General features: G+C 47.1%; 1 protein-coding gene across 1 annotated transcript; it reads right to left on the reverse strand.

The window, feature by feature from the left end:
• Window positions 1–14,375: 14,375 nt before the first annotated feature.
• On the reverse strand, window positions 14,376–17,601 carry SMIM10 (small integral membrane protein 10). The gene has a single exon (XM_006741251.3). It carries the CDS (start codon window positions 17,372–17,374, stop codon window positions 17,153–17,155), a length of 222 nt encoding a protein of 73 aa, XP_006741314.2. The 5' UTR covers window positions 17,375–17,601; the 3' UTR covers window positions 14,376–17,152.
• Window positions 17,602–21,649: the final 4,048 nt, after the last annotated feature.

The raw sequence follows: 21,649 nt of genomic DNA on the forward strand, positions 1-21,649 counted from the left end.
TACTGTTGAGTTTCCCTGAGCTATCCTCATTTCTGTCTTTAAAATGTGTTTGTTGCTTAAGGTTCTTGCATTTTGTAAAATACTTGTGTCCTTCCAATAAAATGTATTTGCTTCAGAAAATCTCACTTGTAGGTTTTCATTATTCACAATGAACGCCAGCATGATCAAAGCTGTGACTGCTACATGGGCCATTGCCTGAACCAGGGCAGGGCTCGGAGCTATAGAATTTGACACATTAACAACAGGGTCTTGGTGGCAGGGGAGTGGGGTCTCCAGGCCAGGTTGGAGGGTCTCTCTTTTTGTTAAGCTCTACCCTTTGATTACAGAAGTATTCCCCTAAAATTATTAGGTAATATAATACCTTCCTATGAAAAGTGGTCCTTTTGGCACTTCCTGCGGGCCGTAAGCACCTCTTTGGGGATTGTGGAAGTGGTAGGGGAGTTTCCTGATGCTCCCAAGGGTAAGGCAGAGGTAGCATGACCAGCATGATTGTACAGTAGATCAGTCCCGCCAGAAAGCAGTAGGACCCAAACTAGAAGCAGCACGCCCACAGTTAATTCCTGGTGAAGCCAGCATTAGAATCTTGGTTCCTTGCATCTGAGGCATCTTTCCTTGCACCACACCACTAGGTCTTATAAAGGCTTTGTAATAGCAGAATTAAATTAGGTGGCAGTTTGTTTTTTAAACATATCAACACAGTGTTGCAGTTTTTGTATAAAATTTCCAGTTAACTAAAACTGCGTGTCTTCCCCACAGCTTACCATGGTTTAAACATCTCAGCAGGGCTGCTTGGCTGGCTTAGTCTGCAGAGTCTGCGACTCTTGATCTCAGGGTTGAGTTAGAGCCCCACACTGGGTGTAGAGGTTACTTAAAAATAAAATCTTTACCAAAAAAAAAAAAAAAAAAACCACACCAAAATCCCAACAAATAGCTTTATCCTATGGTCGAAAAATCTCCCAAAGGAAAGGAGAGCAAGCCTGTGGCAGGCTGTTCTGTCTGTAAATATAGAGGGTGGTGGGGCACAGGGCTCTCCCTGGGATTTCATGAAGACTTCGGATGCAGGTGTCCGCCCTGCTGTTCTTGCCATCCAGTCTCGAGGGGCCCCAGCTGCAACGTCTCGTTCTCCTGCCTGAGAGGGTCAGCAGTACCGAGTTCAAGTCACTTCTTCTTCTCCAACTGCAGCTGGAACTTTGTGTCCCTTTTATTATCCTCTCTCGTGTTATAGAACATGAGGCTGTGACCCATTCCCCACTGGGCCTATTTTAGGTCGGTGGGTCTGATTTTGCCTGAGGCATTTGCTTTTAGTCCTTAGCAAACACCGCGAAACCGCATTACTACCCATTGGGCCATTCCTAGGCCTCTGCAGCCGTGCATTCCGCGGGGCCGGGACCAGGGCAGAGGCAGGCGGGGTCATGGGCGGCACCCGACGGCGGCGCAGGCTCCGCCCACAAGGCCGCCAGTGCGCAGGCGCGCCGCGAGGGAGGCGCGCGAGGGCCCGAGGGCCCGAGGGCCCGAGGGCCGGGGGGCGGGGGGAGAGGCGGGCCTAACGTTAGAGAGAGAAGGCGGGGTGGGATTCGAGGAGCTAGGCCGAGGGCCCCCGCGCGGGACGCCGGGCGAGGGGCGGGGCCAGGGGAGGAGCCCAGGGCCCGGGGTCGTCCGTGGTGAGGGCGGAGCCAGCTGCGGTTGGCGAGGGGAGGGTCCCAAATTTTTGGAGCTCGGGCTCCAAAGGTGCACACCTTCCCAGCCAGCCCCTCACCCTTTGGAGTTCCTTAGCGGACCCTCGGCCTCTGGACGCCCCTTGCGCGAGGCTCTGTGGACATGTTTTCCTGCTTATTCACGCATCTCTCAGCCAGAGGTTACTGGCGCCCAGGCTGCAGATGTTGCCTGCAACATTAATGGGAAAACCCCAAATATTAGCCAACATAATCCGGAGCAGCATTTTCAGAGTGATGCACCATGATGAGGGAATATAATGAGGATTAGATGTTAAGAAATCGCTTAACTTGCTCTATTAAGAGACCAAATCATATGGTCATCTGCACAGATGTTGAAAAGATAAAAACGAGGGATTATATGATTTTACGAGAGGCATTTGCTCTAGTCTATTACCAACCCCACAACGTTGAATTACCACTCTGATGATGACATTACCTTCTCTAACATCATAATGACATGTATGCACATAACTCATCATTTAGTTAGGGCTATGACACTCCAGTGTCTTTTGTAAATCATGTGTTTTTAGGAGATAATGCTGCAGGTCACCTGCCTCCCCCATGCCCACGACAGCTTGGCCCAAACATGATGTGGCTCCTGATGTTCCAATTTAAAATAAGTAATCAAATAATGGGTTTGGAGTTGGAATTTTAAGTAGAGCTCTTACTAAGTTTATATATTGCTTATATATTGGAACATTTAAGGGAAACTTAGTTTCACTGATTTTATTGGTTTACTTTTTTTAATAAATGGAATTATTTAGTATTCATGAAGGTTTTATTCAAGGCTTTGTTTTTTCCCCTCCCAAACCTGCTCCTCCTCTGTCTTCCCCTCCTTGGTAAAGGGTAATTCTTTCCTTTCTATTGCTTAAGACAAACACCTTGGTGTCTTCCTCGACTCCTCTGTTTCTTTCAGGCCCCACATTAACTTCGTCGGCAAATCCTCGGCTCTGCCTTCAACCTACAGCCAGACTCTGACCGCTTCGTCGCACCCCTACTGGTAACTACCCTTGTCCAGACTCCCTTTACCACTCTCCTGGATTATTCTAACAGCCTCCTAACTAGTCTCTCTGCTTCTTCCCTGTGGCTCTACAACGCCAGTTCTCACGCAAAGCTTTTCCTGAGCAGCTGTACATATTTCTGTGAGGTCAAGAACTCGGAGTTACAATCGCTAGGTCTCGGGAGGCTTATGTGTAGCTTTGGTAGATACCGCCAAAGAGTTCCTCATGTGTTGGGCCAATTAACACCCTCAACAGCAGTTTAACTTCACAGTAAAGGCAAGGACAGGAATTGTTCGAGAAAGAAAACATGGCCACAATCCCACCCTATCAATGCATCCAGTGTATTCATTTTTTCCTCAGTCGTTTTCATTTGGGACATGCTTTCTTTGTGCCATTGGGATGACACATGGCATCTAGAAGATGTGTATGTAGCTGTTGGTGGTAGACCATGAGGCTTCAGTGGGATATGACCCTGAGCATGAGCCCCCAGAACAGAGCTGACCAGGTCCTGTGGGCCAAGATGGGTAGGGCTGCCTCTCCTGGGATGTGAGGGTCAAGGCTGAGTTTCAGGCAGGGCAGAGCCTGGGCTGACCCCCATGCCTACTCTTTCCTTCCTCTCAGCCCTGCCTACTCACGCATGCATTTATAAAATGGAGTTCTGGTGAGAGTAAACCTGCAGGACAGCTTTGACAGAGAGCAAGAATCCAGAAAATGGCAATAGGCCGTCTGGAGGACGTAATGGAGAGAGCCCAGCCCCAGCTCTGCACCTCGCCACCCTGAGGAGGGCTTGTGGACTGCTTACATGAAGCTGGGGTTCGGGGTCTTCGCTCTGCCCTCCTGGAAAACTCTGAGTCACTGCCCAGCTGCCAGCAATATGGGGCCCTGCAGAGCACAGGGCCAAGAGTCTTTGCTCCTTTGTGTCAGATCCAGATAACAAGTCAGGATTTTCCAGGGAAGCTTTAGACCAGGGCTCGGGGGTGAACATGCCTAGCCTGGCCTCCTGCTCAGTAGTTCCGGTTACAGTGTGGCTCGGGAGTCTCTATATTTCACAGCTCCCAGGAGATTTGGGCTCCCAGGCTTCTTGACATGGAGGTCTCAGGGCTCCAGGAGAACAAGAATGGAAGCTTCGCAGTCTCCTTGATGAGGCCCTGAAATCCCACAGTGTCCCTTCCGCCGCCTTCTGTAGGTCAAGCAAGTCACAGGCCAGCCCAAGTTCAAGAGATAGAGAGTAGAGAAATAGACTCCACTTCCTGATGGAAGGAGTGGCAAAATCCCAGAACAAAGGGCTGGGAGGAATTGCTGTGGCCTTTGCAATCAATCTACCACAGTCTGTGTGTGGAAATATGAGCCAATATTAAAGCAGAGTCTCAAAAACAGAACATAGACTCAAAAGGACGTGAGCTAATATATAAGAAAAATGTCTATGTGTGGGAGATGAGCTTACTCAAGGTGTATGAATCCTTTCTAATCGAATAATGGTGAACACTGAATCAAACACTGGGCATAAAGGAACCATCTGTGAGTTTGTAAGGAGTTGGAATTTCAACTCAGCCTTCCCTCTTTGTACCCGAAGAGGAAGAAAAAATAAAGGGAATCTCCTGTCTACCTCTAGGAGAGTGGAAGAGAAAATAAATACCTAGCCCACAACTTGGATGTTGTGCAAAGTCCAGATGCAGGAATAGGGTTTTAGACCACTGTCTGGGATCAGTAAACCTTTTTGCTTTGTGATCATAAATAAGGCATGGCTTGGCTCCATCTAGGTTAGAAGTGAGAATGTGATATGGACTAGCATTTTGAGCAGGCTCAGAATATTGGTTCCTGTTGGTCATCATAGCAATACTTTGTTCTCTGGCAGTATCTCTCATCAGAGGCAATCAGAACACTTTGAAAATACACCCCTGTGGGGTCAGTTTATGCTATCTTCTCATAGGAAATTCCATAACACCATGAACAGTGGCTCATCAAAAGAAAGTAGTTCACTAAGAGTCTTAAGGCGTAGACGCAGAGTGGCTTGGATACCTCCTAGTACTGTAACCTGACTTGTGTCTCCCCCGCAATTTCATATGTGGAAGCCCTACCCCTAACATGATTGTATTTGGAGATAAGTCTTTTAGGAGGGAATTAAGGTTAAATGAAGTCATGAGGGTGGAGTTCTCATCCCATAGGATTGGGGTTCTTATGAGAAGAGGAAGAGAGATCTCTCTCTCTGCCCACACACATTGAGGAAAAGCCATGGAGGACATAGTTAGAAGACAGTCATCTACCAGCCAGGAAGAGAGTTCTCACCAGGAACTGATGTGGCCAGCACCTTGATCTTGGACTTCCAGCCTCCAGAACTGCGAGAAGTACATTTCTGTTGTTTAAGCCCCCCAGTCGATGGTATTTTCTTTTGGCAGCCCAAGGTGACCAATCTAGGGTTTTCCTGACCGTGATCTGAGAAACGCTGGTGTGTCTGAACTATTAGTAGATGTTGGCTCTGTGGTCAAACACCTGTGAGAAAGCTGAATGCTATTAACACCTATTGGAAATCCACAACGTACATTCGAATATTAGAGGTTTCCAGAGCCCAGAAGTGAGAGAAACCTGGTTAGACCGTTAGAGAAGCACTTGCCACCGCCTACATCACGGATCTCTAACATGGGGGTAACTTTGGAAGCACCTGTGGAATGGCTTTTTTTGTTGTTTTTTTAAGATTTTATTTATTTACTTGAGAGAGAGAGAGAGAGATAGAGAGAGCACAAGCAGGGGCAGAGGGAGAGGGAGAAGCGGACTTCCCGCCGAACAGGGAGCCCGATGCGGGGCTCGATCCCAGGACCCTGGGCTCATGACCTGAGCCGAAGGCAGATGCTTAACTGACTGAACCACCCAGGCGCCCCTGTCTTTTGTTTTTGTTTTACACATGTATCCAGGCCCTGACTCTGCTCCATGCTCAGTGAGCCAGAATATTTAGGGGTAAAGCATGGGCACATATATAATTTCAAAGATCATAGACAATTCTGAGGAGCAACCCTAATCACGAACCCCTAAAGGCATAGGCACGTTGTGGAGATGACTTTGGGAACCACTGATCTAGGACCACCACCTTATTTTACAGGCAAGGAAATTTAAGTCCTAATAGGCAAAGGACTTGCCTAAGTGTGAGCACAGCAAACTACGTTTGAATCCTTTTCCCTCTGATATAAATGACCTCTAGATGGCAGTCTATTTCTTGGTTTAGGCTGTGATTGCACAGGCTGAGAAGTTGGAACTGGCTGAATTTGTGTGGATATACAACAGTTTAGTCAAATGAGTGTCTGTCGTGTTACGTTGCCTTGGACCAGGGAGCTCCTGGGCTGTTTCTGGTTATGCTTCACAGGCCAGGTTTCCAGCCTGGAGGAGAGCTGAGGGAAAATGATGTCTAGTCAGGGAAGGGAGAGGTGAGGGGGCAGCAGTCCCTTTCCCATGGAGCCTCTTTGGTAGCGAAGCCCACTACTCTGCCCGCAGCACCCTCTCCCCGAGTCCTGATGGACAGGCACAGAGATGTGTGAAGCCGAGACAACTGCTTTTCCCAAGCCACCCGCCAGTCGATATATTCTTTGAGAAGGAATACTTTGAAAAATCTATCTCATGAAGAACCATTTGGAGAGATGCCTTTTGAAATCCGGTCATTTCAAGAACCTTTTCTCTCATCCCTACTGGTCTTCATTAGAATCCTACAATATCTGCAGAGTTTCAGACTCTCCCAGGCCAATATCAGGGTTCTAGTCTTCTATCTGCTGCTAACTGCCAAAGTGACCTTGAGCAACTCACCTCCCTTCCCTCAGCCTCAGTTTCACCATCTGATTCATTTTCACTGAATTCCTTCAATAAATCAGTGACAGTTTGAAGGATGGCGTTGACTTCAGGGACTCAAATAATTTATGTTGGGCAAGATACAGCCTCTCACACACCCGACACCCGAAGCTCGTGTGCATTTCAAACACCTGTTACACACTTAGTAAGAGCTTCCCTTTTTTTTAGTGACATCGGGGAAGAAGTCCGGAAGTATAAGCAGGCTCCAGACACAGAGCTCCAGCTCGAGTTCTTTGTGATTCCCTCAGATCTGTCATCCTCCAGGATGCGGCTTCATTATTGTCCGGCTCTTGGCAAGATGGCTACAGCAGTCCCCAGGGGTCATATCCAGACCTAACAATGTCCTCCGGGGGGAAAAAAAGGACCACGCCTCTGTGTATTTACTTCTTTTTTTTTTTTTTAAAAGATTTTTATTTATTTATTTGACAGAGAGAGACACAGTGAGAGAGGGAACACAAGCAGGGGCAGAGGGAGAGGGAGAAGCAGGCTTCCTGCAGAGCAGGGAGCCCGACGCGGGGCTCGATCCCAGGACCCCGGGATCATGACCTGAGCCGAAGGCAGACGCTTAACGACTGAGCCACCCAGGCGCCCCTGTGTATTTACTTCTTAAGAGAGGGATCTTTCTTGGAGGCACCCTAGTGCACTTTTCACATTTCACTATTCCTGATTGGATCAGTGGGTGTTTTTTTTTTTTCCATTTGCTGACAAAAGGAATGGTAGAATCATGATCAGCTTGCACTAATCATTGTGGGGGGCAATAAATATTGAAGTCAACTGCTTGTAACCCTCCTTCCTCCCCAAGTAGAGAAGAAAATATGCTTATACTGTGAAGATGGGGTTGTTCCAAATCCACCGAGAAGGACTCAATTGTCATTTAATTCATGGTGTGAGCCAGTAATTGCTGTTTATTCTGTGTTTGTGTGCAGAGGGGAAGGAGCCACCTCATGGAGAATATAATATCCACCATCCAAAGATTCTGTCGTCCTTCTAAGTTGACTTAAGGCATGTTATCCAGGGGTCAGAAGTGAGATGCAGGGTTGGTCAAGGAACAGAGTTAAATGCAGAATGACTGGTAGATGTTTGTGAATTTTATTCACTGGTGCTGGGCTCAAGTAGCAGGCCGTGATTCTATTTTCTGGGTTGTCTAATGCAAACCTGGACCGCATGCTACCCTGTGATATATGGCACCGAGGGGCTAGAACCCACTGGCATAAGGTAGGGGAAGAGATTCAAAACTTCTGAACATGAGAATACTGTGTTGGCTCCCATGAGCATCCACTCACTCACTCCCTAACTTTGCCTTCCAAAGAAATTTAAGTGTCTGTCCTGTAACCTTTGCCTCAAGAAACTAGTGGGTGAATGAAGCATCAGACACTTTCAAAAGCACTTTGGCTAGCTGTTCTCTCCAGACGAGGATGCCGGTGAAAAGTAGGTGCCATTAAATTGGGCTGTCTGGTTTGTAGCGTGTTGGACAGAGGCAAGAATAGAGTCTAGGTGGTAGCAGTTAACATCAGCAGCAAAGTGGGTATTGTTACCGTAACAGACATCTGGGAGTGTTCCGCCATGCTGTTATGCACTGAATTGTGTGTCCCCCCCTTAACCTCTTAAATTCATATGTTGAAGCCCTAACTACCAAGGGGACTATATTTGGAGATAGGAACTTCAAGGAGGTAATTAAGGTTAAGTGAGGTCATAAGGTTGCGGCCCTAATCCTGTAGGACTGGTGTCCTTATAAGAAGAGGAAGAGACACCAGAGATCTCTCTCTACACACACATAAACAAAAGTCACATAAGGACACAGTGAGAAGGCAGCCATCCACAAAACAGTGTTGGGGAGGAAGAATTTTACTCTCCTTCAAGGGTCCTTCTAGATGGATTAAGAATCAAATTAATAAGAGACAGATTGACAGGAGAAAAATCAAATTTAATAGCATACATACAGGGAATCCACATAGACATGGAAATGCCAAAGACAGTCAGGTGAAATGAGGTCTATGTGTCATCCTGAACTAAGCAGAAGAGGGTAGAGGTCTGGGACTTCAGAGGAAAGGAATGCACTTCATGGGGTGATAAGAAGAGCAGATATTGGTAATTAGATGTTTGGCCTGCCATCCAGATGGGTCACTCAGATAAAATGTATCTTTGGTAATAACCCTTATTCTGGGAAAGACCCCCAACTTAGAGTCTATGTAGTTAAAGGAGGGGCAAAAATTTCTCTTGAGCCCACAGGGTCTCTGCTGCCTTCAGCTCAAAATAATCTCACACCAGAGTGGCCCATCTTGGGGCGGCCTTCCTTCAGTTCCTCCAACACAAAGAGAGGCCTCACCAGAAGCCAACTCTGCTGGCACCTTGGTCTTGGACTTCAGTCTCCAAAACTAGGAGAAAATAGATGTCTGCTGCTTAAGCTATGGGAGATGGTCCTGGCGTATCGTCATGGCAGCCCAAACAGACTACCACACATACAGAGATCTCTGACTCTGGAGAATTAAGCTTGGAGTCCCCAGGAATGAAATCTATAGACAATCCACCAAGGCCTTAGCTGATCTGTATAACCAGAAAGATTCTTAGGTCTGACCAACAGAGGCGTCAAACATTTGAGTCACCATACCAGCCTAACAGCTAGAGGAATCGCTCCCATACGGTTCCCAGGCACAAATCATCAATGCCACGGACCCAGAGTCCTTAGGATGGGGAGACAGGTAAACCTGAGCGAGAAATTTGCTATCACACTTGTAAACCTTCCCCTTGGCCTTGCCCTGAAAGCACCTCTGCCCATCGACTTTGGCAACTTGCAACTGGGAGGGGGACCACCCCAAACCTTTCGGAGGCTAATTGTAAAGTGCCTTTCCATCCATGCTAGTGCCAAGAGACCCAGAACACCCTTGCGGGAGTACCTACCACAGAGTAGAGGGGGTGCCAAAAGAGTTTAGGGGAATATGGAGTTCTTCCCCGAGTCTGCCACTCAGTAGGCCCGGTGAGACCCTGAGCCCCTCCTCTGGGAATGATTCTACCAGTTCCTGGGTAGACTTAGCATCGGGCAGCATCTGCACCTGGCTTAGAGTATGTACCTTCTGTTACTGTTGTTGATGTTCAGCCTCTGGGTGCGCCCCCCGCCCCCCAATGTGGCTGTGAACCCCTCAGAGGGGGGACATCTGAGTGCCTATTTATTTATTTATTTTATTTATTTATTTTAAAGATTTTATTTATTTATTTGACAGAGAGAGACAGAGTGAGAGAGGGAACACAAGCAGGTGGAGTGGGAGAGGGAGAAGCAGGCTTCCGGCGGAGCAGGGGAGCCCGATGCGGGGCTCGATCCCAGGACCCTGGGATCATGACCTGAGCCGAAGGCAGTCCCTTCACCAACTGAGCCACCCAGGCACCCCTATTTATTTATTTATTTATTTATTTATTTAAGTGAGCTTGAACTCACAACCTTGAGATCAAGAGTCACATGCCCTACCGACTGAGCCAGCCAGGCGCCGCTGGGTGCCCTTTGAAACCCACCAGACCAAGTCCCCAATCCCCTGTCCATCCAGGTGGTCCTCAGCTGGCTGGTAGCTGCCAGGACTACCCTGAGGTTCTGTTGGTTCCTCTGAGCTCTGTGCTGCAACACATGGTGTCCCAGAAAGCACTGAAGTTATCTTCTGCACCGTCTGAGGGTTGCCGAGAGGCATGGAGTGGGAGGCTGCCCCCACTCTTTTCTTCCTATTCACCCTGTGGGTACAGGCTGCCCCAGCGAGCCTCCTGACTTCAGAAATCTGCAGCCGACCAGCATCCGCCACATTGGCTCCCTCGCTCCCGGAGAAGGGGGGATAGGGTAAGAAGGGGCAAATGTAATCGATTAGGGCTCCCTCACCTTATCAACAGAGGAAGTAAAACGTGATAACGAATCCTTATGGGAACTGCAGAGATTTTTTGCCACCATCCAAGACTTGAAAAATGGAGATGTTAGCCCTACCACACACAGGCTAATGTGGACCCACAGCTAAAACAGGCTCCCCAGCTGGGGTCGGCTCCCATGCTAGGAAGTCTGGACCTTGGCCTTTATCATCTGGCAGATGCAACAGTGCCTCAAATGTTTGGGGTAAATCAGGATGCTATATGGAGCCTGTGGTGAGCCCTGATAGGAGAATCATGGCAGAGACTGCTAAGATGTAATAAATAATACGAACCAGCAACCAATATATAGTGCTGTTTCTCCCACTGCCAAGATTTGCAAGTCTGGGAACAAGGGGTGGGAATAAAGGAAGTGCTTCTCATCATTGCACCTGACCCATCTGCAACAGTTTTACTTCTCGTTCCTGCTAATCTGCTGGTTAGAGGTTTTAGTTCCCTAGAAGAAACACATCCAGTATGGTCTGAAACCATGGTTCCACCAAATTTGAAGCCACTCTTAGCTCCTGGAGTCACTCAAGACAGGCGATCACGGTGTTCATGCTATGGAATGAGGACAAGCAGGAATATGGACGAGATGCAGGAGATCCCCTAAGGTTCCTTCTTCACTACAGGCTCGGGGGGCACACGACAGAGTATTGCAACCCTACAAAGGACCATCAAGGCCTCAGACTCTCCAGGAATAAAGACCTGAGCGTCTCCAGTGAGAAAAGCAAAAAGAACGTGGGGTTGATAGAGAAATCGTAAACGACAGAACCACCTCAAGGCTTTTGCAGAAATCAGGACTGTACCCTCTACCTGTGTTTCCCTGCTGATTGTTTGTTTGCTTTTTCAATTCTCCCACCTCTTCTTTAGTACTGTAAAGGGGATAGTGTGGTGTGATGAATTCACCATTTAGGTCATGGTATTGCAGAATGTCAATATCAACTTGGGCTAATGGCAGAGCTAGCGAAATAAGGGTCATCAGCAGGAGAACTTGAACTATAAACAGAGGCCCCAACACTGCACCCCCAACTAGGATAGCTAGGAATGTTCGTATGCATAGTTCTTGGTTGTATGTCGAGTAATTAAGTTATGCCAGGAGGGAGCATTTTTAGAATCCTATGAATGGAAGAAGGGTGTTTGTACGTGCTAGGAATTTAAGGAGTACAAGGCTATTGCTCCCTACATTTCTTTTCTATCTACTTAACATCCCCACCTTTGGGGAACTGCCGAAAATCACCAGGATTCCCTACTCCAGGCCACAGCAGTATTTGGGGTAGAAATACAGGTGATGGAAAGACATTAGCATCCAGTAAAGCCTCGGAATATTGGATATCCTCGCTTGTCCTGGAGCTTCCACCTTTGAAGACTTTGGTTGCCTTGCCCAGCATCATTCACATTCTTTGGTTCAACAAAATTTGGCTTATGAACCTGACCTCCAGGTCCTCAAGCCGTTTTCAGGAAGGATTTGCAGTGAAGCTCTCAGATTTGAAGTAAAAACACCCAAAGGGGGACTTCTGGTAAGTCATGTCTTGAAAGACAATGTTTACAAGTCTCCCACCACCTCCACTCCTACCCTGGGGACAAGGAGTCTAGAGAATCTCTTTGCGTTGCTGGAGAAAGGTGTCAATGCCGATAGTCATTCAGGTGACCAGAACCAGTCTGAGTCTGAAGGCAGTCACAGAACCGTGTCCAAGGAAGGCAGTCAGGGGTCACAACAGAAAGCCCAGGGGTAGGAAGTCCAGGGTCTGGAATCTGCATTTGCATCTGCAACATCAGACGTTTGGTGGTATCAGGACAGGCCCTGGAAGGGGGAAATGATAGAGTCAAGGTAGAAAATATTTAGCATGGACGAGAGGAGCTCCTTCCCGAGGATTGCATAGGAGAGTGTGAGTTAAAGGATATCTTCTATTTAGATCACTAGAAGGTCGTGTTAGCCATGCTCAAGAGAACTAGATCTAACTACAATAAGTCAATGTAAAAGTTGCCAGAGATATTCAGCTCTCGAAGGGCAGATGAGCATGGAAGAGAACAGGTTAATCAATCTGAAGATGCTGTAGTTACACTGGCTGTCTTTTGTGTTTTTGGTTGTTTTTTTGTTTTGGGGGTTTTTTTTGGCTGTGGGGTGAGAGAAATTATCCCTGCGGTATGATTTGAAAAGTGAAACACAAAACCAAAAGCCTCGTGCTCTTTGCATGTTAAAACTTTTAAACTGTAACTGTTTAGAAATGTGTGTATTTGGTCTTTGTTCATGGGCAAGAAGATGTGTTTTCTGAGAAGAAAGTGGTGTTTAATTAGTTACAATTTCCACATTAAAACCAATTTGCTTTTATCTGAGTGTTTGCTATAAAGAATGCTTTTAATATTTCCTTAAAATGAGTTTCCTTGGTTAGAATTCAAATCCTCTGTAAGTGGCTAAGCTCCATCTGACCTTCAGTTGTGTGACCCCCGTAACGCTAGATGGGGCTTCCAGGAATGGAGGGCCTAGCTCAGCTTTCCCCAAATTCCAGCATCTGTGGCACCCACTGGATAGTGAATCTTACACCAAAAATGTAAAGGTCTCACAATTTAAGCAATAAAAACATGATTAAAAACTAATCATCAGGGCGCCTGGGTGGCTCAGATGGTTAAGCGTCTGCCTTCGGCTCAGGTCATGATCCCAGGGTCCTGGGATCGAGTCCCACATCGGGCTCCCTGCTCCCTGGGAGCCTGCTTCTCCCTCTGCCTCTCTTTCTCTCTCTGTCTCTCATGAATAAATAAATAAAATCTTTAAAAAAACAAAAAAAACTAATCATCAGGGGCGCCTGGGTGGCCCAGTCGTTAAGCATCTGCCTTTGGCTCAAGTCATGATCCCGGGGTCCTGGGATCGAGCCCCACATCCGGCTCCCTGTTCCACGGGGAGCCTGCTTCTCCCTCTCCCACTCTCCCTGCTTGTGTTCCCTCTCTCGCTGTCTCTCTGTCAAATAAAATCTTTAAAAACAAAACAAAACAAAACTAATCATCACAATGAAGGCCTCATATTAGTAAGAATGATATTGTTCAAAGTATTTCATCCGTCTGCCACTATACTCCTCTGTGCTTGTCTCCTGTCCTGAAAACTGTGGATAATAACAGCTCCTATCTCTGGGTTGTTGCCAGGATTAAATGAGATGATGTATATAAAGTACTTAGAACATCTCATGGCTTATCCTAAGAGTGCAATAATGTTTCCAAGTATTCTTTTTTTTTTTAAAGATTCCATTTATTTATTTGAGAGAGAGGGAGAGAGAGCACAAGGAGAGAGCAGAGGGAGGGGAGAGCAGAGGGAGGGGAGAGCTGAGCAGGGAGCCCGATGTGGGGCTGGATCCCAGGACCCGGGGATCATGACCTGAGCCGAAGGCAGACGCCAAACCAACGGAGCCATCCGGGCACCCTGTTTCCAAGTATCCTCATACCCTATCACTAAGTGGAGTGTACAAATGTATATACATGTATACATCTGTGTGTGTGTGTGTGTGTGTGTGTGTCCCTCTGGCTCAATCACAAGCCATTTGTGAGGTGACTTCCCATCTATTAGATTCATTCCACTTTGATAAAATAGAATTCCTTATTTTTAATGGCTACACAGTACTCCATTATATAGTTATACTTTATTTTTATTAAACCAAGCTCCTACTGGGGTGCCTGGGTGGCTCAGTCGTTAAGCGTCTGCCTCCGGCTCAGATCATGGTCCCAGGGTCCTGGGATCAAGCCCTGCATCGGGCTCCTTGCTCAGCGGGAAGCCTGCTTCTCCCTCTCCCACTCCCCCTGCCTGTGTTCCCTCTCTCGCTGTGTCTTTCTCTGTCAAATAAATAAATAAAATCTTTTAAAAAATAATAAATAAATAAATAAACCAAGCTCCTACTGTTGGGGAGGAAGTTCCTCTGCCCTTCAAGGTCCTTCTTGCCGGAATAAGACTCAAATTGACATGAGATAGATTAACAGAAAATCAAATTTAATAGCGGACCTATGGGGTATCCACAGACAGGAGATTGCAGAAACAGTGAGGCAACATGAGGCTTATAGGAGCTAAAGAGAAGGGTAGGGTCTGAAAATAAAAGGGGAGAAAGACCATTAGCAGGAAGGGGAGAGGAGATGTTTGGAAAACAAAGGTCGCCTTGGTATGCAGATAAATTTTTTTAGGTAAAGAGGAATCTCTGGGGCGCCTGGGTGGCTCAGTCGGTGAAGGTGAAGCATCTGCCTTCCGCTCAGGTCATGATCTCAGGGTCCTGGGATGGAGCCCCGAGTAGGGGGCTCCCTGCTCAGTGGGGAGTCTGCTTCTCCCTCTGCCTCCGCCCCTCCCCTGCCTCGTACTCTCTCTCATTCTCTCAAATTAATAAAATCTTTAAAAAAAAAGGGGGGGGGATCTGTTTCAAGCTTTCTTCCTGGTACAGACAGGCAGTTGAGGGGGAGGTAAAGAGCTTTCCTGGCATCTGCTGGGTTCTGACTGCTTTTGGCTCAAAGTAGCAGTCATACCAAAGCAGCCATCTTGGGGCGGCGTGCCCTGCGCCCCTACACTAATGTGGGACATTTAATTTATTCCACCGGCTTGCTATTACGACCGATAGTAAAATGTAAGCACCTCGTCTAAACATCTTGAGGCACTTGTCGAAGTGTCCATCAATGTTCTGTCTGATCTCACTTATACGTGGAATGGAAAAAAGCCAAACCCACAGAAACAGTAGGATGGTCGTTACCACGGGGCTGGGGGCAGTGAGGAGATGTTGGTCCAAGAGTACAAACTCCCAGTTAGAAGACAAATAAACTTTAGGGATTTAAGACACAGCACTGTGATCATAGTTAATATTCTATCATACACTTGAAAGTTGCTAAGAGAGGAATCTTGAATGTTTTCACCACAAAAAAACAGTAATTATGTGACGTGACCAAGAGGTCAGCTTAGGCTGGGGGCAATCACATTGTAGTGTAGAAGTGTATCAAACCCAACACACTGGGCAGCTTACATTTACACGAGGTTACATGTCGCTTATGCCTCGATAAACCTGGAAAACAGTTTTGAAAAATTGCAAGTATTTTATAAAATAAATCTTTTTTTTTAATCTTAACTACATCGCCGCAGGAATTTGCTCATGCAGTTTCAGAGAGTGAGGAAGCTCTGGGCTACCTGAAGATGACTGGCCATTTTTATTTTTAAAGCTTTTCCTTGGGGTCTAAAGTTTGCATGGAAAGCAAGGAAATCCTATATGGTGGGATCATTCAGGAACATTTTAGGGTACGCAGAAAGGAAGGTGCAATCTCCCTGGCCTTCTGTGCCCATCCCCAGCTCCCCCTCCCCCAAATGTCCTTCTAATTGCAGTCAATTCAGTTTTTACTAAGTTTTACTTTTTAATGAAAGCAATACATACATAGTTTTAAAAAAAATCCAATAGTGAAAAAAAAGGCATATAATGAAAAGTAGTAAATCCCTGCCCATCCTGCTCAACTTAGGGAACTAAGCCAGAGGCAAAAACGTTTACACCTGTCTGTCTAGTGGTTAGCTCCTTTCTTCCGTAAGAATATGCTTTTATTACTACTTTTTTGACTTGATAACATAAGGAATTTTGACTTCCCGCTGTCCCAGCACCCCCCTCCCCCCTCACTATGGCTGAATCACTATTTTTAAATCCCCCGGTGGCTACCTTGTTCGCTTTAATAATACGATCCCTAAACTTGCCTTATTCTTTCAACTAGAGCCAGAATCTGGACTTTCTGCTTCCCGAGAATAACGCCACCGCTCCATTTCCTCCTCTCTGCCTGTCCACTTGTTGCCCGGACTGCGCACTGTCCAAGCGGCTAACCTTCCCATCCGGTTCTAGCCCCGTCACGAATGAAGTCTTCCCTGCTTAGCTGACAGATTTGGTCTAAGAACGGAAAACCGTAACTTCTTTTTCCATCGGAATGATTATTGAAATAAGGTTCGCTGAAGAGCCGAGCTGCACGGGATGACTGGTCGGTCTCCTCTCCGAGCGCTGCACGTGCCGATCGGTGTTCGAGCTGGTTCCCTTTCTCCCACTCCTGGCAGCTGTTCAAACCCGGCCCGGTCTGAGGCAGCTTCCTGTTCGAAGCCTGCTTTCCTTGTCCAGTTTGAAATGTTTGTTTTGCGCCGTAGTGTTTCTGTTCGCCACTGACTTGGCTTTGGGGATGAGGCCGTGTATGCCTTCCAGATCCTGTCGTTAATTTCCCCCAGCTTCCAACGCAATCCAGCTAATGGCTTGGAATTCAGTCCATATTCTGTTGGAAGTCTGTTCGCATCTTACTCTAACTTGGAAGATTTCCTTGCCCAATTGGACCGTCGTTGTGCAGTTAGTTTACGTCTGGGTCGTTAGTAACCTCTCCTCTGGTTTTCCCCCTTCGGGCATCCTGAGACCACCGTCGCTTCCTCCCGTTCGGGCTGTTGTGTGTTTCACGGCTGCAAGAACGTCTCAGGTATTTCTGAGGATCTTCGGAGTTTAAAGTTCTTTCCTGTTCCTTGAACTATTTCCTAGAGAATCACCCTTTCACTCTATCTTCGGCTTTTTTGGTTATACAGGAGGCTTTCCGCAAATGAGGTTTTCTAGCCGCCCATGTACATGGAAAGAGAAGGCCGTGGAAAGGCAGCCGGGCGAGTCTGCGCGCGCGAGCCTACTGGCCGCTGTGCTCTAGAGCGGGGGAGCCGCGGGGTGGAAGCCAGCCATCCTTCGGGGACCCCCGAACGCCACAAAGTTACTTGCTCTAAATATGTACCTGCAGGCGGACGTTGAGGATCACCGAGGCCACCACGTAGAAGTAGGGGAAGTTCGTGCGCAGCCGCCAGGCCAGGTCGAAGAAGGTGATCAGCGTGCGCGTGAGCCCCTTGCAGAAGGCGCCGTACGAGCCGCGGGCCGCCGCCGAGCGCGACAGCCGCACCCCCAGGGCCGACAGGGCCGCCGCCGTCGCCGCCGCCGCCGCCGCCATCGGTCCGGTGTCGCCTCCCACACGGTGCCGGGAGCTCAGCGCTTCCAGCCGGCCGCGCCGACCCACCGATCGAAGGACCGAGAGATGCGCGCAGAGGGCAGTCGGCGCGGGGGGCCCACTGGGCGGCCTCCGATGCCCGCCGCGCTGCACCACGAACGCCCTCCTTCCCGGCCGCGGCGATCTGCGATCGCTGGTGCTCCGCGGGGGCCGCCAGACTGAGCTGCCTCGGGGTGGGCGGGGCGCCGGAGATCGCGAGCCCCTGGACCGGGAAGGGAGGGGGACGGGGGGGCGGGGACCCGAGGCGGGGGGGGGGAGGGGCACGTGGCTTTCCCGGGAGACCCAGCTTCCTCCTCCCGGTGGTCCTTCTTCTTCTTCTTTTTTAATGTTTTAAATTTTAACGGAACCAGAACGAAACTTGCACAAAACGTAGGAAGAGTTCTTTCGTAAACATGATCTTGAATATCTTAGAAGTGTGAACCCGTTTCCTGTTGCCTCAAATCCCTTTAGGAATTTTTCCAGTCCTCAACTGTGAGCTAGTGCGAACACACAAACCCTATTCATGTTCTCAACTGTAAAATGTGTGCCTTCTGCTTTAATGATTCAAGCGGCTTTGGAAATTTGGTTTTACATCTTTAGTACTCTTCTAATGGGATAAGTTATACAGACAAGTTGTTAGACATTTTCAACCGCACAAACAATTAGAACAATGGGAAGCAGATTCCCTGCTTAGTTTCACATTCCTCACCCCGCCCCCGCCACGAACTACCATTCTGTTTTCTGTGTATACTTTCAGACTTGGTATGTTCATACAGTGCTCTTACCGTGTCAATAATATATAACTACCTCACTCTCTTGGACGACTGATCACTACCCTAACATGTATGTTGATGTTCAATCATTTATTTAACCAGTCCTCTATTGATGAACATTCTGAATGTTTGCAGTTTTTCTTATGCCAAACATTATTGCAGAGAACATCGCTGTACGCATGAATTTTCAAGTGGCAGAAAAGAATGAGGAATATAATCCCGTTTTTATTTATAAAAAAACACATAAACATATTTAGTGTTTGAGGTCAAAAAAGTTTTACTTTTTAATACATGTGGTTGATCAAAAAAGTTTTGAGACTAGGGCTGAATACAACATTGAGTGTTAATCTTGGAATTTTTTCACCAATATGAAAGGCAATAATTACGACTCCTTACTCCTCTAATTTGCATTCATTTTAATTATCAGTGAAGCTGAGCAACTTTTCTAAATTTCTTAATATTTCAATATTATTTTGAAAGACTATTAACAGATTGGTATATGTTTTTATCAATTATTTACATATATTAATAAGGCATATATACATATATGACACACAAGTCACAAAACAAAAAATGGAATCATAGACATACTGCCCTGACAATTGCTTTTCTTTTTAGATTTTATTTATTTAATTTAATTTTTATTTTTCCCATTTTTAATTTAAATTCAATTAATTAACATAAAATGTATTATTGGTTGGATTTTATTTACTTTAGAGAGAGTGAGCGAGTGAGCAGGGGGAGGAGCAGAGGGAGAGAGACAAGCAGAACCCCACACAGGGCTTGATCCCATGACCCCGAGATCATGACCCCAGCTGAAACCCAGAACTGGCCACTTAACCGACTGAGCCAACCAGGCGCCCCTGACAATTGCTCTTTTTTTTTTTTTTAAAGATTTTATTTATTTGAGAGAGAGAGAATGAGAGAGAGAGAGCACATGAGAGGGGGGAGGGTCAGAGGGAGAAGCAGACTCCCTGCTGAGCAGGGAGCCCGATATGGGACTCGATCCAGGGACTCCAGGATCATGACCTGAGCCTAAGGCAGTCGCTTAACCAACTGAGCCACCCAGGCGCCCCCTTTTTTTTTTTTTTTTAAGATTTTATTTATTTATTTGAGAGAGAGAGAGCACAGGGGGAGAGTGAGAGGGAGAAGCAGACTGCCCGCTGAGCAGGGAGCCCGACTCTACTCGGGGCTCCATCTCAGGACCCCGAGATTATGACCTGAGCCAAAGGCAGACGTTTAACCGACTGAGCCACCCAGGCGCGCCCCCGCTTTTTTATTAACGATTTTTATTTATTTATTTGACAGAGAGACAGCGCGCACAAGCAGGGTGAGCTGCAGGCAGAGGGAGAGGGAGAAGCAGACTCCTCACTGAGCAGAGAGCCTGATGGGGCCAGTCCAATCCCAGACCTGAGATCATGACCTGAGCTTAAGGCAGATGCTCAACCAACTGAGCCACCCAGGTGCCCTGACCGTTGCTTTTAAACAATATATCTTGCCTATCTTTCCATGTTGATACCTTATGGGCTGCGTATTATTCCTTATGGATGGCCAATAATTAACTGATGGATATTTGGATGGTTTCAAATTTTTCACGAGCATAAACAATGTAGAGATTTTTTTTAAGATTTTATTTATTTATTTGACAGAGAGAGACACAGCGAGAGAGGGAACACAAGCAGGGGGAGTGGGAGAGGGAGAAGCAGGCTTCCCGCGGAGCAGGGAGCCCAGTGCCGGCGATCCCAGGACCCTGGGATCATGACCTGAGCCGAAGGCAGACGCTTGAGGACTGAGCCACCCAGGGGCCCCAATGTAGAGATTAATATCTTTACGTGCATATCTTTGTAGGCTTCTCTGATATTTCCCTGGGATACATTCTGAGAGGTGGAATTCTGGAATCAGAAGACTTTCATCTGGGGTGCCTGGCTCACTCAGTCGGTAGACCATGCAACTCTTGATCTCGTGGTTGTGAGTTTGAGCCCCACGTTGGGTGTAGAGATTATTTAAAAATAAAATCTTAAAATAAAAAGGATTTCATCTGTTTATGGATTTTGGTACATGTTAGAACTGCCTTCCACACAGCTTGTACTAATGTATCCAAGAACACTTTCAACTTTCCTAATAATGGGCATTGATTTTCTTTTAAATCCTTGACATTCTGATAGCTCAAAGGATATCCCACTGTTTTAATTTGCATATTGTAATTACTAGCAAGGTTAGACGTTATATGTGCATATATCTTTGCACGTTTGTATGAAGGGAGTTACTGTCTCAAAGTTTTGCAGTCTAATTTTTTTTTAAAATAGACTCTATGCCCAGTGGGGAGCCCAGTGCGGGGCTTGAACTCACCACCCTGAGATCAAGACCTGAGCCGAAATCAAGAGTGGGGCGCTTAACCAACTGAGCCACCCAGGCACCCCTGCTGTCTTAATTTTAATCAGTATTTCCAATTCCCCAGTAAAAAGGTTGTAACGATGAACACACAGGCTAACGGGTCCTGGAGCCCCCAGGGGCAGTGGTGACAGCGAGGAAGGAGATAGTTAGGCAGGTTTCTCCTCTCCTCCCCTATCTCCCTGCCCTTCAGGCTGCCCAGGTCCTGGCCCCTTTCCTTATTTTTATATTCCAATTTTTGCCTGAGGCGGGCAGAACAGCATAAACAGCCGGAAAATGATAAAATCTCAACCATGGCCTTGGGAGAAGCCAAAGTAGACAAAATAGCCTACAGTGATGCATTAAGCAAAGGAAATGCCTCCTCCCTCACATCACACATTGACTATAAACAGCAATAGGCCAAAATTATTGTCTTTAGGAAATTGTACAAGTCTCCTGGCTCTTCTTTCCCATGATAGAGTGCATATACCTTAATTCTTCTATCTGCTATCACCCACTCTTAATACATATGGGAGGAATACATTTTTTAAACTGCTATATTGGTCTAGAGATAATAGATTTAAATTTAATCAGAGGCTTTTGTAGTAGGAGACACTGAATGGAACACAGGTGTTTACCTTTCCAAATCAAATAGAAACAATTAGCAGTGCAGAGTAAATTCATTCATAAAATTAGTGGAAGGGGTGAGGATAAAGGATCAAGAGTTTGAGAAATTCACTGAATGAATGCAGATGGGCTCCATCTGAAAATCATTCGGGACCAGCAAATCTCAGGCAAAGCGTGGATGGGGCAGGAGCAAAAGCCGGTTTCGTGGAGGAAGCACCCCGACTCTCCAGGTATGGAGAGTGGAAGTGGGAGGATGGCATCAAAGGAGCTGGTTTTTTAAAATCTACTTGAGGGGTGCCTGGGTGACTCAGTCGGTTAAGCGCTGGTTTCAGCTCAGGTCATGATCTCAGGGTCATGAGACCGAGTCCCACATTGGGCTCCGCACTTAGGACGGAGTCTGCTTGTCCCTCTCCCTCTGCTCCTCCACGCCCCCCCCCCCACGCACTCTCTCTCAAATAGACAAAGTCTT

The sequence above is a fragment of the Leptonychotes weddellii genome, chromosome X (assembly GCF_054177405.1).
Source record: "Leptonychotes weddellii isolate Sample4059 chromosome X, ASM5417740v2, whole genome shotgun sequence".
Lineage (NCBI taxonomy): Eukaryota > Metazoa > Chordata > Mammalia > Carnivora > Phocidae > Leptonychotes > Leptonychotes weddellii.

What these genes read in the sequence shown, in the direction of transcription:
- SMIM10 (XM_006741251.3), bottom strand. Translation starts at nt 17,374, where the DNA reads ATGGCGGCGGCGGCGGCGGCGACGGCGGCGGCCCTGTCGGCCCTGGGG.